We start from the raw sequence: 15,898 nt of genomic DNA on the forward strand, positions 1-15,898 counted from the left end.
AATAGAAACAGTAACAAACAGAAACAGTAACAAATAGAAACAGTAACGAACGGAAACAGTAACAAACAGAAACAGTAACAAACAGAAACAGTGAAACAGAAACAAACAGAAACAGTAACGAACGGAAACAGTAACAAACAGAAACAGAAACAAACAGAAACAGTAACAATCAGAAACAGTAACAAACAGAAACAGTAATAAACAGAAACAGTAACAAACAGAAACAGTAATAAACAGAAACAGTAACAAACAGAAACAGTAATAAACAGAAACAGTAACAAACAGAAACTGAGAAACAGTAACAAACAGAAACAGTAATAAACAGAAACAGTAACAAACAGAAACAATAACAAACAGAAACAGTAACAAACAGAAACAGTAATAAACAGAAACAGTAACAAACAGAAACAATAACAAACAGAAACAGTGAAACAGAAACAAACAGAAACAAACAGAAACAAACAGAAACAAACAGAAACAGAAACAGAGAAACAGAAACAAACAGAAACAGTATCAAACAGAAACAGTAACAAACAGAAACAGTAACAAACAGAAACAAACAGAAACAAACAGAAACAGAGAAACAGAAACAAACAGAAACAAACAGAAACAAACAGAAACAGTAAGAAACAGAAACAGAGAAACAGAAACAAACAGAAACAGTAAGAAACAGAAACAGAGAAACAGAAACAGTAACAAACAGAAACAGTAACAAACAGAAACAGTAACAAACAGAAACAGTAATAAACAGAAACAGTAACAAACAGAAACAATAACAAACAGAAACATTGAAACAGAAACAAACAGAAACAAACAGAAACAAACAGAAACAGTAAGAAACAGAAACAGAGAAACAGAAACAAACAGAAACAGTAACAAACAGAAACAAACAGAAACAGTAAGAAACAGAAACAGAGAACAGAAACAGTAACAAACAGAAACAGTAACAAACAGAAACCGTAACAAACAGAAACAGAAACAGTAACAAAAAGAAACAGTAACAAACAATAACAAACAGAAACAGTAACAAACAGAAACAATAACAAACAGAAACAAACAGAAACAGTAACAAACAGAAACAGTAACAAACAGAAACAGTAACAAACAGAAACAATAGCAAACAATAACAAACAGAAACAGTAACAAACAGAAACAGTAACAAACAGAAACAGTAACAAACAGAAACAATAACAAACAGAAACAAACAGAAACAGTAAGAACCAATAACAAACAGAAACAATAACAAACAGAAACAGTAACAAACAGAAACAATAACAAACAGAAACAAACAGAAACAGTAAGAACCAATAACAAACAGAAACAATAACAAACAGAAACAGTAACAAACAGAAACAGTAACAAACAGAAACAATAACAAACAGAAACAAACAGAAACAGTAAGAACCAATAACAAACAGAAACAAACAGAAACAGTAAGAACCAATAACAAACAGAAACAATAACAAACAGAAACAGTAACAAACAGAAACAGTAACAAACAGAAACAATAACAAACAGAAACAAACAGAAACAGTAACGTAAGAGAAGAAACAGGGAAACAGTGACGAACAGAAACAGATAACTGAGAACAAACCAGCATCCGTGTGGAAACATGTTGTCTTGTTGTCGATGCCCCTGTGAATTGAGGCTTTTCTGAGGGCAAAACGAGGTGCTACTCAATATTAGGGTACTGTTCCTAATGTTTTGACAACCTCCTGCACCTCATCACTTCAGGCAACTTTTAACTACCTTTCCTATTGGATCACGGTTTCTCCGTGAACACTGCAGCCCTTGAGACAGGAAGAGAGGGAGAGAGCGAGTGCAACTTCACATCCATCAGGAGATTAAAGCGAAATGCTGCTGGCTATGTTATGTCTCTTTCTTGAACGTCATGAGAACCTCTACTGTTACTTTCCTGTAGGGAAAGGGCTCTCCAAACCTGTTCCTGGAGAGATACTGTCCTGTAGTAGCTGTCCAGGAACAGGGTTGGAAAGCCCTGGTATAAACCTACAGAACAGTAGCTGTCCAGGAACAGGGTTGGAAAGCCCTGGTATAAACCTACAGGACAGCAGCTCTCCAGGAACAGGGTTGGAGAGCCCTGGTATAAACCTACAGGACAGTAGCTCTCCAGGAACAGGGTTGGAGAGCCCTGGTGTAAACCTACAGGACAGTAGCTCTCCAGGAACAGGGTTGGAGAGCCCTGGTGTAAACCTACAGGACAGTAGCTCTCCAGGAACAGGGTTGGAGAGCCCTGGTGTAAACCTACAGGACAGTAGCTCTCCAGGAACAGGGTTGGAGAGCCCTGGTGTAAACCTACAGGACAGTAGCTCTCCAGGAACAGGGTTGGAGAGCCCTGGTGTAAACCTACAGGACAGTAGCTCTCCAGGAACAGGGTTGGAGAGCCCTGGTGTAAACCTACAGGACAGTAGCTCTCCAGGAACAGGGTTGGAGAGCCCTGGTGTAAACCTACAGGACAGTAGCACTCCAGGAACAGGGTTGGAGAGCCCTGGTGTAAACCTACAGCATTTCTCTCTACCCCTGTATTTCTCTGTATTTCTCAGTCTTTTGCCTCCTCTGTTTTCCATTTACCTTTTTTCTTTCCCTTTCTGCAGGACGAGAAGAATCAGATGATGACCACCAACGTCTGGCTGAAACAGGTGATTCAGTCCATGCAGTGTATATAGCATGTGTGATTCAGTACATTCAGTATATATAGCATGTGTGATTCAGTACATTCAGTATATAGAGCATATGTGATTCAGTCCATTCAGTATATATAGCATGTTTGATTCAGTACATTCAGTATATATAGCATGTGTGATTCAGTACATTCAGTATATAGAGCATATGTGATTCAGTCCAATCAGTATATATAGCATGTTTGATTCAGTCCATTCAGTATATATAGCATGTTTGATTCAGTCAATTCAGTATATATCACATGTGTGATTCGGTCCATTCAGTATATAGCATGTGTGATTCAGTACATTCAGTATATATAGCATGTGTGATTCAGTACATTCAGTATATATAGCATGTGTGTGACTGAGGTGTTTCAGTCCATTCAGTAGGTGTAATTTTTATTAGGATCCCCATTAGCTAACGCCGTAACGCTAGCTAATCTTCCTGGGGTCCAACACCAGTTAACAAGTTAACAAACAACCACAAATCAAGACTTCACAAACATTCAACAAGTAGACAATACAGCCAATTAAAATACCTGACAGGAAACACATTTAACATTCAGTTGATGCTTTCTATTTCCTGTCCAGTCATTTGGTCTATCACATTAGATGTTCTGTCTATTTCCTGTTCAGTCATATGATTCTATCACATTAGATGCTCTTTCTATTTCCTGTCCAGTCATATGGTCTATCACATTAGATGTTCTGTCTATTTCCTGTCCAGTCATATGATCTATCACATTAGATGTTCTTTCTATTTCCTGTCCAGTCACATGGTCTATCACATTAGATGTTCTGTCTATTTCCTGTCCAGTCATATGGTCTATCACATTAGATGTTCTTTCTATTTCCTGTCCAGTCATATGGTCTATCACATTAGATGTTATTTCTATTTCCTGTTCAGTCATATGGTCTATCACATTAGATGTTCTTTCTACTTCCTGTCCAGTCATATGGTCTATCACATTAGATGTTTTTTCTATTTCCTGTCCAGTCATATGGTCTATCGCATTAGATGTTCTGTCTATTTCCTGTCCAGTCATATGGTCTATCACATTAGATGTTCTTTCTATTTCCTGTCCAGTCATATGGTCTATCATATTAGATGTTCTGTCTATTTCCTGTCCAGTCATATGATCTATCACATTAGATGTTCTTTCTATTTCCTGTCCAGTCACATGGTCTATCACATTAGATGTTCTGTCTATTTCCTGTCCAGTCATATGGTCTATCACATTAGATGTTCTGTTTATTTCCTGTCCAGTCATATGATCTATCACATTAGATGTTCTTTCTATTTCCTGTCCAGTCACATGGTCTATCACATTAGATGTTCTTTCTATTTCCTGTCCAGTCATATGGTCTATCACATTAGATGTTATTTATATTTCCTGTCCAGTCATATGGTCTATCACATTAGATGTTCTTTCTACTTCCTGTCCAGTCATATGGTCTATCACATTAGATGTTCTTTCTATTTCCTGTCCAGTCATATGGTCTATCGCATTAGATGTTCTGTCTATTTCCTGTCCAGTCATATGGTCTATCACATTAGATGTTCTTTCTATTTCCTGTCCAGTCATATGGTCTATCACATTAGATGTTCTTTCTATTTCCTGTCCAGTCATATGATCTATCACGTTTGATGTTCTTTCTATTTCCTGTCTAGTCATATGGTCTATCACGTTAGATGTTCTTTCTACTTCCTGTCCAGTCATATGGTCTATCACATTAGATGTTCTTTTTATTTCCTGTCCAGTCATATGGTCTATCACATTAGATGTTCTTTCTATTTCCTGTCCAGTCATATGGTCTATCACATTAGATGTTCTTTCTACTTCCTGTCCAGTCATATGGTCTATCACATTAGATGTTCTTTCTATTTCCAGTCCAGTCATATGGTCTATCACATTAGATGTTCTTTCTATTTCCTGTCCAGTCATATGGTCTATCACATTAGATGTTCTTTCTATTTCCTGTCCAGTCATATGGTCTATCACATTAGATGTTCTTTCTATTTCCTGTCCAGTCATATGGTCTATCACATTAGATGTTCTTTCTATTTCCTGTCCAAACATATGGTCTATCACATGAGATGTTCTTTCTATTTCCTGTCCAGTCATATGGTCTATCACATTAGATGTTCTTTCTATTTCCTGTCCAGTCATATGGTCTATCACATTAGATGTTCTTTCTACTTCCTGTCCAGTCATATGGTCTATCACATTAGATGTTCTTTCTACTTCCTGTCCAGTCATATGTTCTATCGCATTAGATGTTCTTTCTATTTCCTGTCCAGTCATATGGTCTATCACATTAGATGTTCTTTCTATTTCCTGTCCAGTCATATGGTCTATCACATTAGATGTTCTTTTATTTTTTTCTTGAAGGTGGATTTAGTTTTTGTCTGAGAGATATCAAATCAAATCAAATGTATTTATATAGCCCTTCGTACATCAGCTGATATCTCAAAGTGCTGTACAGAAACCCAGCCTAAAACCCAAACAGCAAGCAAAGCAGGTGTAGAAGTACGGTGGCTAGGAAAAACTCCCTAGAAAGGCCAAAATCTAGGAAGAAACCTAGAGAGGAACCAGGCTATGTGGGGTGGCCAGTCCTCTTCTGGCTGTGCCGGGTGGAGATTATAACAGAACATGGCCAAGATGTTCAAATGTTCATAAATGACCAGCATGGTCGAATAATAATAAGGCAGAACAGTTGAAACTGGAGCAGCAGCACGGCCAGGTGGACTGGGGACAGCAAGGAGTCATCATGTCAGGTAGTCCTGGGGCATGGTCCTAGGGCTCAGGTCTTCCGAGAGAGAGAAAGAAAGAGAGAAAGAGAGAATTAGAGAGAGCACATGTGGGGTGGCCAGTCCTCTTCTGGCTGTGCCGGGTGGAGATTATAACAGAACATGGCCAAGATGTTCAAATGTTCATAAATGACCAGCATGGTCGAATAATAATAAGGCAGAACAGTTGAAACTGGAGCAGCAGCACGGCCAGGTGGACTGGGGACAGCAAGGAGTCATCATGTCAGGTAGTCCTGGGGCATGGTCCTAGGGCTCAGGTCCTCCGAGAGAGAGAAAGAAAGAGAGAAAGAGAGAATTAGAGAAAGCACACATAAATTCACACAGGACAGCGAAAAGGACAGGAGAAGGACTCCAGATATAACAAACTGACCCTAGCCCCCCGACACATAAACTACTGCAGCATAAATACTGGAGGCTGAAACAGGAGGGGTCAGGAGACACTGTGGCCCCATCCGATTTCTAAAGAGTGCCATTCAGCTACGGCTCTAATTAAAACTGTAAATTTAAGGTGATTTGTCCTTGGCTTGGGTTGTTTTAGCTACCCTGAATTTGTTTGTCTGGTTTGGTGGTTATGCGTGTTGCTGGTATGTACTAACTGGCCTGAAAATGTTATTTTATTTTAAATATAACATTCCTAAAGAAAATCATAAGACTGGATAGTAATTTGTTTATAACGTGAAGCCATGACATAATCTGATGCATTAGAATAATATGCATACGGATAGAGCAATGAAGAGCTAATCTGGCAGCCCTGTTTTGAGCCATTTGGAGCTTTTTCTTTGCTGCAGATGACCATATAACTGGACAGTACTCTAAGTGTGATAGGACCAGGGATTGACTATATTTCCAGACAGTACTCTAAGTGTGATAGGACCAGGGATTGACTACATAACCAGACAGTACTCTAAGTGTGATAGGACCAGGGATTGACCATATAACTGGACAGTACTCTAAGTGTGATAGGACCAGGGATTGACTATATAACCAGACAGTACTCTAAGTGTGATAGGACCAGGGATTGACCATATAACTGGACAGTACTCTAAGTGTGATAGGACCAGGGATTGACTATATAACCAGACAGTACTCTAAGTGTGATAGGACCAGGGATTGACTACATAACCAGACAGTACTCTAAGTGTGATAGGACCAGGGATTGACCATATAACTGGACAGTACTCTAAGTGTGATAGGACCAGGGATTGACTATATAACCAGACAGTACTCTAAGTGTGATAGGACCAGGGATTGACCATATAACTGGACAGTACTCTAAGTGTGATAGGACCAGGGATTGACTATATAACCAGACAGTACTCTAAGTGTGATAGGACCAGGGATTGACTACATAACCAGACCGTACTCTAAGTGTGATAGGACCAGGGATTGACCATATAACTGGACAGTACTCTAAGTGTGATAGGACCAGGGATTGACCATATAACTGGACAGTACTCTAAGTGTGATAGGACCAGGGATTGACCATATAACTGGACAGTACTCTAAGTGTGATAGGACCAGGGATTGACCATATAACTGGACAGTACTCTAAGTGTGATAGGACCAGGGATTGACCATATAACTGGACAGTACTCTAAGTGTGATAGGACCAGGGATTGACCATATAACTGGACAGTACTCTAAGTGTGATAGGACCAGGGATTGACCATATAACTGGACAGTACTCTAAGTGTGATAGGACCAGGGATTGACCATATAACTGGACAGTACTCTAAGTGTGATAGGACCAGGAATTGACCATATAACTGGACAGTACTCTAAGTGTGATAGAAACAGGGATCGACTATATAACTGGATAGTACTCTAAGTATGATAGGACCAGGGATTGACCATATAACTGGACAGTACTCTAAGTGTGATAGGACCAGGGATTGACCATATAACTGGACAGTACTCTAAGTGTGATAGGACCAGGGATTGACCATTTAACTGGACAGTACTCTAAGTGTGATAGAAACAGGGATTGACTATATAACTGGACAGTACTCTAAGTGTGATAGGACCAGGGGTGGCAGAAAGCTTACATTCTTGTTAATCTAACTGCACTGTCCAATTTACAGTAGATATTACAGTGAAAGAATACCATGCTATTCTTTGAGGAGAGTACACCATTTTGAACATGAAAAGTTATTAATAAACAAATTAGGCACATTTGGGAAGTCTTTTGAACAACATTTTGAACAGAAATGCAATGGTTAATTGGATCAGTCTAAAACTTTGCACATACACTGCTGCCGTCTAGTGGTCAAAATCTATATTGCACCAGGGCTGGAATAATATATTATGGTCTTTCTCTTGTATTTCAAAGATGATGGTACAAAAAAATACAAAATAACAGTTGGTTTTTTCTTTGTATTATCTTTCACTAGATCTAATGTGTTATATTCTCCTACATTCCTTTCGCATTTCCACAAACTTCAAAGTGTTTCCTTTCAAATGGTATCAAGAAAATGCATATCCTTGCTTCAGTTCCTGAGCTAAAGGCAGTTAGATTTGGGTATGACATTTTAGGCGGAAAATTGAAAAAAAAGGGGCGGATCCTTAAGAGATTTTTAATAACAATATTATCTATCTGTTCTGACCATGATAAAACTGCGTCCAACATGATGCCTAGTAGTTTCGTTTTTTTCACTTGCTCTATATGCGTTCTATTCATCGACAAATTCAAGCATATATCTTGAACCAAATACAACACACTTAGTTTTAGAAATGTTCAACACCAATTTGTTGATATCAACCCACTCAGACACCATTCTTAGTTCACTGCTCAGTACATCTGTTAGCTCATTACATTCTGATGCTGCGCTGTACATTGTAGTCATTAGCATACATGACCACTCCTGTTCATTACTGAAGGTAAATAATTAGTATAGAAGGGGGCCTAGGCAGCTTCCTTGAGGAACACCACAGTTTATATCTTTATTGTTTGAAAAGATGCCATTAAATAAAACGTTTTGCCTTCTCCTGGATAGATAGCTTCCATCCATGATAGAGCTGCAGACATAAAACTATAACATTTGAGTTTACCTAGTAACAGTTTATGATCAACTACATTAAAAGCCACACTGCACCAACTAACTTCCTGTCATCCATACTCATTAACCAATCATCTGTCATTTGTGCTAAGGCCGTACTCGTAGGATGCCCTTCTTTGTATGCATGCTGGAAACCCGTTATCAGACCATTACATGAGAAATAATCCTAGATTTGTACAGATATAATTTACTTAACACAGGCAGCAAGCTTATAGGACAACTATTAGGACCATTGAATGCAGATTTTTTAATCCTTAGGTAGTGGAATAACCTTTGACTCCTTCCAGACTTCTGGGCCCACCCCATACATCAAGCACTTATTACAAATATGAGAGATTGGGGCTGATATTTGGTTAGCTGTAACTCTAAACAATTCGGCGTCAAGATTATCTGTACCAGGTGACTTGTCATCCGAAAGAAACAACAGCGTCCTTTCTACCTCTTCCCTTTCTACTTGATGAAATTCAAACCTGCATTGCCTCTCCTTCATGATACAATCTTTTATAAGGGTATATCACATGGAGCCATCAGTTGGAATCATAGCATTCCTCAACTTGTCCACTTTGCCAGTAAAATATTAATTAGTTTGCAATGTCATGTGGTTTTGTAATAAATATACCCTCTGATTCAACAAAACAGGCAGGTATGTTTGAATTCCTACCCATAATAGTGTTCAACATTCTCCACAGTCTTTTCCCATCAGCCTTCACTTCATCAATTTTGCGCTGATAGAATCCCTCCTTCTTTTTTTTGTTTGTCATGGTCACAAGATTTCTTAATTTACAATAACTTTGCTTAGCAAAACAGATTGCCAGATTTATCTGCTATCTTTCTGACATTATAACGCTGAATCATTACATTTCTCAGCTCATCATCAATCCATGGGGGCACCATTTGACCTCACAGTGCATTTTCTGAAAGGGGCGTGCTTATCAGCTGTACTCATAAATAACTTCTTAAAGGGGCGTGTTTATCAGCTATACTCATTAATAACTTCATAAAGGGGCGTGTTTATCAGCTATACTCATTAATAACTTCATAAAGGGGCGTGTTTATCAGCTATACTCATTAATAACTTCATAAAGGGGCGTGTTTATCAGCTATACTCATTAATAACTTCATAAAGGGGCATGCTTATCAGGTATACTCATAAATAAGTTCATAAACAAACTTAGTGGCATTTCAGGATCATCCTTACTACACACTTCTAACCATTGCACATTCTTAATCTCATCCACAAAAGAGTCCTGATTGAACCCTCTATAGGACCTGTGGTAGATTACCTTAGAGCCAGTCTTTGGTATTTTAGTATTCCTAGTGAGTGAGTCCTGATTGAACCCTCTATAGGACCTGTGGTAAATTACCTTAGAGCCAGCCTTTGGTATTTTAGTATTCCTAGTGAGTGAGTCCTGATTGAACCCTCTATAGGACCTATGGTAAATTACCTTAGAGCCAGCCTTTGGTATTTTAGTATTCCTAGTGAGTGAGTCCTGATTGAACCCTCTATAGGACCTGTGGTAAATTACCTTAGAGCCAGCCTTTAGTATTGTAGTGCTCCTAGTGAGTTCAACCAGGTTATGATCACTGTAACCTGGTGCCACTGATACAGCTTTAGAACAACGTTCAGCCATGTTAGTAAGAATGTGATTGATACAAATTGATGATGTAATACCAGACTTATTAGTGAACGTTCTGGTTGGTCAAAACTTGGGTCAGGTTGCATGGCAACTGAAATAAGTTTCTTTCTCATTGGACAGTTGGTGTAAAAAAAATAAAAAAATAATCAGTATTCATATCTCCCCAAAATATATTTGCCTATTGTTAGATGATACCTTATCCAACATCTAGCAAATTACATCAAGATATTTCACATCAGCACTAGGTGGCCTATAGCAGCAATCAACTAGTATAGGTTTCAAATGTGATCAACGAAACTCCACCCGTAGCGCCTGTAATCCATTCAACATTCAATCCTGACGTTGTTTTACTAGAATGTGGTTCTGGATGTAAACTGCAACTCCAACCCCCATATCTATTTCTGTCCCAACTTGAACAAATTATATCCATGTATAGAGATCTCAGCATCCTCAAAGGAAGAGTTTAAGTGAGTCTCTGATATTGCCAATACATGAATATTGTTTGACTGCACTAGACAGCCTATTTCATGAATTTTGTTCCTTTAAACTGCATATATTTTAAGGGAGCAACTAACAGACCTTTCTTTAGTAGATTTATATGTCCAAACATGAATCAGTAGTTGGATTCTGAGAGAGAGAATACTCAGTCAGTGTGTGTGTGTGTGTGTGTGTGTGGCTGGAATGACTTGTGTCTGTCGCTCCTCCTAACTCCATGGGAGGGAGGGTGAACAATCAGTTTGTCATACCTCAGGTATGCTATGTCACCTCGTTCTCTTGCAGCCTTCATAGCTGCTATTAGTTCCTTTCTTCTTTGACGGACTGAATCAGAGAAATCCTCATTGATGAAGATGAAGGACCCTTTAATCTCTTTTTAAGGCATTTGGCTTTTTTCAAGGACTGCAAGCTTATTGAGGAACCTGAAGAATTTCACTACATTTGGCCTGAGTCTGGTTCCATTGGCACCAACATTGGCACCACCATTGGCACCAACATTGGCACCACCATTGGCACCAACATTGGCACCAACATTGGCACCAACATTGGCACCACCAGTGCCCCCTGGTCCCCAGACCTGTGAGCACGTTCCAGCTCAACCTGTTGATCCAATTGTAGCTCCTCAGGAGACAGTTTTTGAACCTTGTCCTCTGATTCAGCCCATGTCTCACTTCGGCTCTCCTGGATACCATCTATTACAATATTATTTATCCTCGATTGCCCATCCAGGTAATCAGCCTTCCCAGACATGTTCTGGAGGCCCTCCCTGACTGTGGTGATTTCATTCTGCCTTCCCAGACATGTTCTGGAGGCCCTCCCTGACTGTGGTGATGTCATTCGGCCTTCCCAGACATGTTCTGGAGGCCCTCCCTGACTGTGGTGATGTCATTCGGCCTTCCCAGACATGTTCTGGAGGCCCTCCCTGACTGTGGTGATTTCATTCTGCCTTCCCAGACATGTTCTGGAGGCCCTCCCTGACTGTGGTCATGTCATTCGGCCTTCCCAGACATGTTCTGGAGGCCCTCCCTGACTGTGGTGATGTCATTCGGCCTTCCCAGACATGTTCTGGAGGCCCTCCCTGACTGTGGTGATTTCATTCTGCCTTCCCAGACATGTTATGGAGGCCCTCCCTGACTGTGGTGATTTCATTCTGCCTTCCCAGACATGTTCTGGAGGCCCTCCCTGACTGTGGTGAATTAATTCCACATAGAGGAACCGTTTCTGGGAAGTGTATCCTGTGTGGTCTTCAACACATCCACATCCTTCTGTATGAACAGAAGGCTTGTTTTAATGTCTTGTACATCTTCAGTCAGGTCGTCCAGACGTTTGTTGGTCGACTCCATGGTCATTTGTATGAAGCTTTTAAAGTTATTTTCCTGCTGAAGTAGAATTTCCTCATGGAATACGTTCTGCTTCTGCAAGAGTTCACCTACCTGCCCAGCAGAGATGTGATCCTCATCTTTTTTTTCAGAGGCATGACAGTACTAATAGTAGGACGAGCCCGCTATTCACTCCGTGAAATGAGAGAAGCTGGCAGTAGAAAACTCTGGAAATCGGTAGTCCTAAAACCCGAGATAAATAGAAATGCGGTCCTAGCATCAAGGGCTAACCGGTTAGCATGCTTGGTGTCCAGCAGTAGTAGATCAGGTTGCCTAGCCTGATAGCTAGTAGCTAGGCTAGCTGCTTCGCCAATGTAGTACCATCTTGTTTGAGAAAAGGATCCCAGAACGTATATCAGCGGTCCCAACGCTAACTGCGTCCCAGGATCCAGATATGAATAGGAAAACTACTGTAAACTTTTATTATCTAAGTAGGTAGTTTATTGTTAAAGTAAAACAAATCGAGTCTCTAGTCTTGTACTGCGCATGATGATGGAGAGTTTCCTCTAGGATTTTGCCTAGAGGACACCCTGCATATACAGTGGGGCAAAAAAGTATTTAGTCAGCCACCAATTGTGCAAGTTCTCCCACTTAAAAAGATGAGAGAGGCCTATAATTTTCATCATAGGTACACTTCAACTATGACAGACAAAATGAGAAGAAAAAAATCCAGAAAATCACGTTGTAGGATTTTTTATGAATTTATTTGCAAATTATGGTGGGAAAATAAGTATTTGGTCACCTACAAACAAGCAAGAATTCTGGCTCTCACAGACCTGTAACTTCTTCTTTAAGAGGCTCCTCTGTCCTCCACTCGTCCACTCGCTCCACCTGTATTAATGGCACCTGTTTGAACTTGTTATCAGTATAAAAGACACCTGTCCACAACCTCAAACAGTCACACTCCAAACTCCACTATGGCCAAGACCAAAGAGCTGTCAAAGGACACCAGAAACAAAATTGTAGACCTGCACCAGGCTGGGAAGACTGAATCTGCAATAGGTAAGCAGCTTGGTTTGAAGAAATCAACTGTGGGAGCAATTATTAGGAAATGGAAGACATACAAGACCACTGATAATCTCCCTTGATCTGGGGCTCCGCGCAAGATCTCACCCCATGGGGTCAAAATGATCACAAGAACGGTGAGCAAAAAATCCAGAACCACACGGGGGGACCTAGTGAATGACCTGTAGAGAGCTGGGACCAAAGTAACAAAGCCTACCATCAGTAACACACTACGCCGCCAGGGACTCAAATCCTGCAGTGCCAGACGTGTCCCCCTGCTTAAGCCAGTACATGTCCAGGCCCATCTGAAGTTTGCTAGAGAGCATTTGGATGATCCAGAAGAAGATTGGGAGAATGTCATATGGTCAGATGAAACCAAAATATAACTTTTTGGTAAAAACTCAACTTGTCGTGTTTGGAGGACAAAGAATGCTGAGTTGCATCCAAAGAACATCATACCTACTGTGAAACATGGGGGTGGAAACATCATGCTTTGGGGCTGTTTATCTGCAAAGGGACCAGGACGACTGATCCGTGTAAAGGAAAGAATGAATGGGGCCATGTATCGTGAGATTTTGAGTGAAAACCTTCCATCAGCAAGGGCATTGAAGATGAAACGTGGCTGGGTCTTTCAGCATGACAATGATCCCAAACACACCGCCTGGGCAACGAAGGAGTGGCTTCGTAAGAAGCATTTCAAGGTCCTGGAGTGGCCTAGCCAGTCTCCAGTCTCTCAACCCCATAGAAAATCTTTGAAGGGAGTTGAAAGTCTGTGTTGCCCAGCAACAGCCCCAAAACATCACTGCTCTAGAGGAGATCTGCATGGAGGAATGGGCCAAAATACCAGCAATAGTGTGTGAAAACCTTGTGAAGACTTACAGAAAACGTTTGACCTCTGTCATTGCCAACAAAGGGTATATAACAAAGTATTGAGATAAACTTTTGTTATTGACCAAATACTTATTTTCCACCATAATTTGCAAATAAATTCATAAAAAATCCTACAATGTGATTTTCTGGATTTTTTTCTCATTTTGTCTGTCATAGTTGAAGTGTACCTATGATGAAAATTACAGGCCTCTCTCATCTTTTTAAGTGGGAGAACTTGCACAATTGGTGGCTGACTAAATACTTTTTTGCCCCACTGTATGTAGCATGTGTGTGGCTGAGATGTTTTCAGTACATTCAGAATGTTTACTGTAGCATGTTTGTGACTGAGGTGTTTCAGTACATTCAGTTTAAATACTGTAGCATGTGTGTGACTGAGGGGTTTTCAGTATGAATTACTGTAATTGGTTTGTTAAAGGGTTAATAGGCTCTTTCTGATGAGACCTTGAGGACCTGAACAACCTCTCGTCTCCTTGTGTGTGTTCTCCTCTTAGGAGTGGAATGACTACAAGCTACGCTGGAGACCGTCTGACTACGACAACGTCACGTCCATCAGAGTCCCATCTGAACTCATCTGGGTCCCAGACATCGTCCTCTACAACAAGTGAGTGACAGCGAAACTGTTGTTTGTCCCGAAATGGTCGTCATTAACGTAAAAGCAAAGTAGAGTTCGGGAGACTCCACGTCTAGTCCTATTTCAATGGTTAAATGTCGCCATCTACTGGGTTCCTGAATCATAAGCTTAACATCATAAATGGTTTACATTTTAGACATTTAACAGATGCTCTTATCCAGAGTGAATTACAGGCACAATTAGGGTGCAAGTGCCTTGCACATCAACAGATTTTTAAACTAGTTGGCTCATGGCTTCTCACCAACAACCTTTCAGTTACTGGCCCAATGCTCTAAACCGCTGGGCCGTCGTTTTCTCAAAAGTAATTTCCCGCTACAATGAACTGACATCTGTGATCCCGTCTACATGTTATGGAGCATGCCACCACTAAGGATTTCATAGATGACAGGAGTCAATGTACCTGTTTCTGTTAGAGTGGTAATGATTTAACAGCAGCTGTAGGCCCAATCTTGATAAAGTTCTGATCTTAAACAGCCATCCCATCCCCAGTAATATACTGCCATGTTATCCTGATCCTAGAAATCCCCAGTAATATACTGCCATGTTATCCTGATCCTAGCCATCCCCAGTAATATGCTGCCATGTTATCCTGATCCTAGCCATCCCCAGTAATATACTGCCATGTTATCCTGATCCTAGAAATCCCCAGTAATATACTGCCATGTTATCCTCCTCCTAGCCCTCCCCAGTAATATACTGCCATGTTATCCTGATCCTAGCCCTCCTAATAGTTTTCTCCTCATCTAAATTTATTCAACTTTCACGGCTGAATGTATCAGATTAAACTCCTAGTATTTAATGACTGGGTTTCACCTCATCAAGCTCTTCTGTATGATCACTATCAGTTAGTGAAATTAAAAAGGTGTGTGTCTGTGTGTGTGCACGCACGCGTGTGAGAGATTTGAGGAAGATGTAATGATAGACGTGTCATTATATCTCTAATCTACAGCTATTATCAGTGCGTATTAAAGCCATGATCAGGGATGTGTAGCTCTTCAGAAGAGGAGATAAATTACAGACTGCAATAGAGGAGATAAGTTCTGGAGATTGTTCCTGGAGGATCATAACTCTCTACCAAAACAATGGCTCTGAGTCATGTGTGTTTTGGTGTGTAAATAAACAAGTTGTGAGGTGCTGATAAGGTTCCTGTCACATTGAAATGTCAAATCCCAGCTAGCACATAACGTTCTGAGAACCTTATGTTTCTTAGAGCTTGGTGAGAGTGTGGTCGTCCTATGGTTATTTTACAAACAACCTTCCCGTCAGCGTTCTGGGAATGGTGCAGGATAGGTGCTTGGCTTTGGAACATTC

At 40.3% G+C, this 15,898-nt stretch overlaps 1 protein-coding gene across 1 annotated transcript in view; it reads left to right on the top strand.

Moving 5' to 3' along the window:
• Positions 1–15,898, top strand: part of LOC139414884 (neuronal acetylcholine receptor subunit alpha-2-like) — a 66,846-nt gene that overhangs the window by 19,608 nt on the left and 31,340 nt on the right. Inside the window, exons 3-4 of the mRNA XM_071162482.1 lie at positions 2,613–2,657; positions 14,448–14,557. Of these exons, the coding sequence (XP_071018583.1) occupies positions 2,613–2,657; positions 14,448–14,557 (155 nt within the window). The remainder of the gene's footprint in view (positions 1–2,612; positions 2,658–14,447; positions 14,558–15,898) is intronic.

This window comes from Oncorhynchus clarkii, chromosome 8 (assembly GCF_045791955.1).
Source record: "Oncorhynchus clarkii lewisi isolate Uvic-CL-2024 chromosome 8, UVic_Ocla_1.0, whole genome shotgun sequence".
Lineage (NCBI taxonomy): Eukaryota > Metazoa > Chordata > Actinopteri > Salmoniformes > Salmonidae > Oncorhynchus > Oncorhynchus clarkii.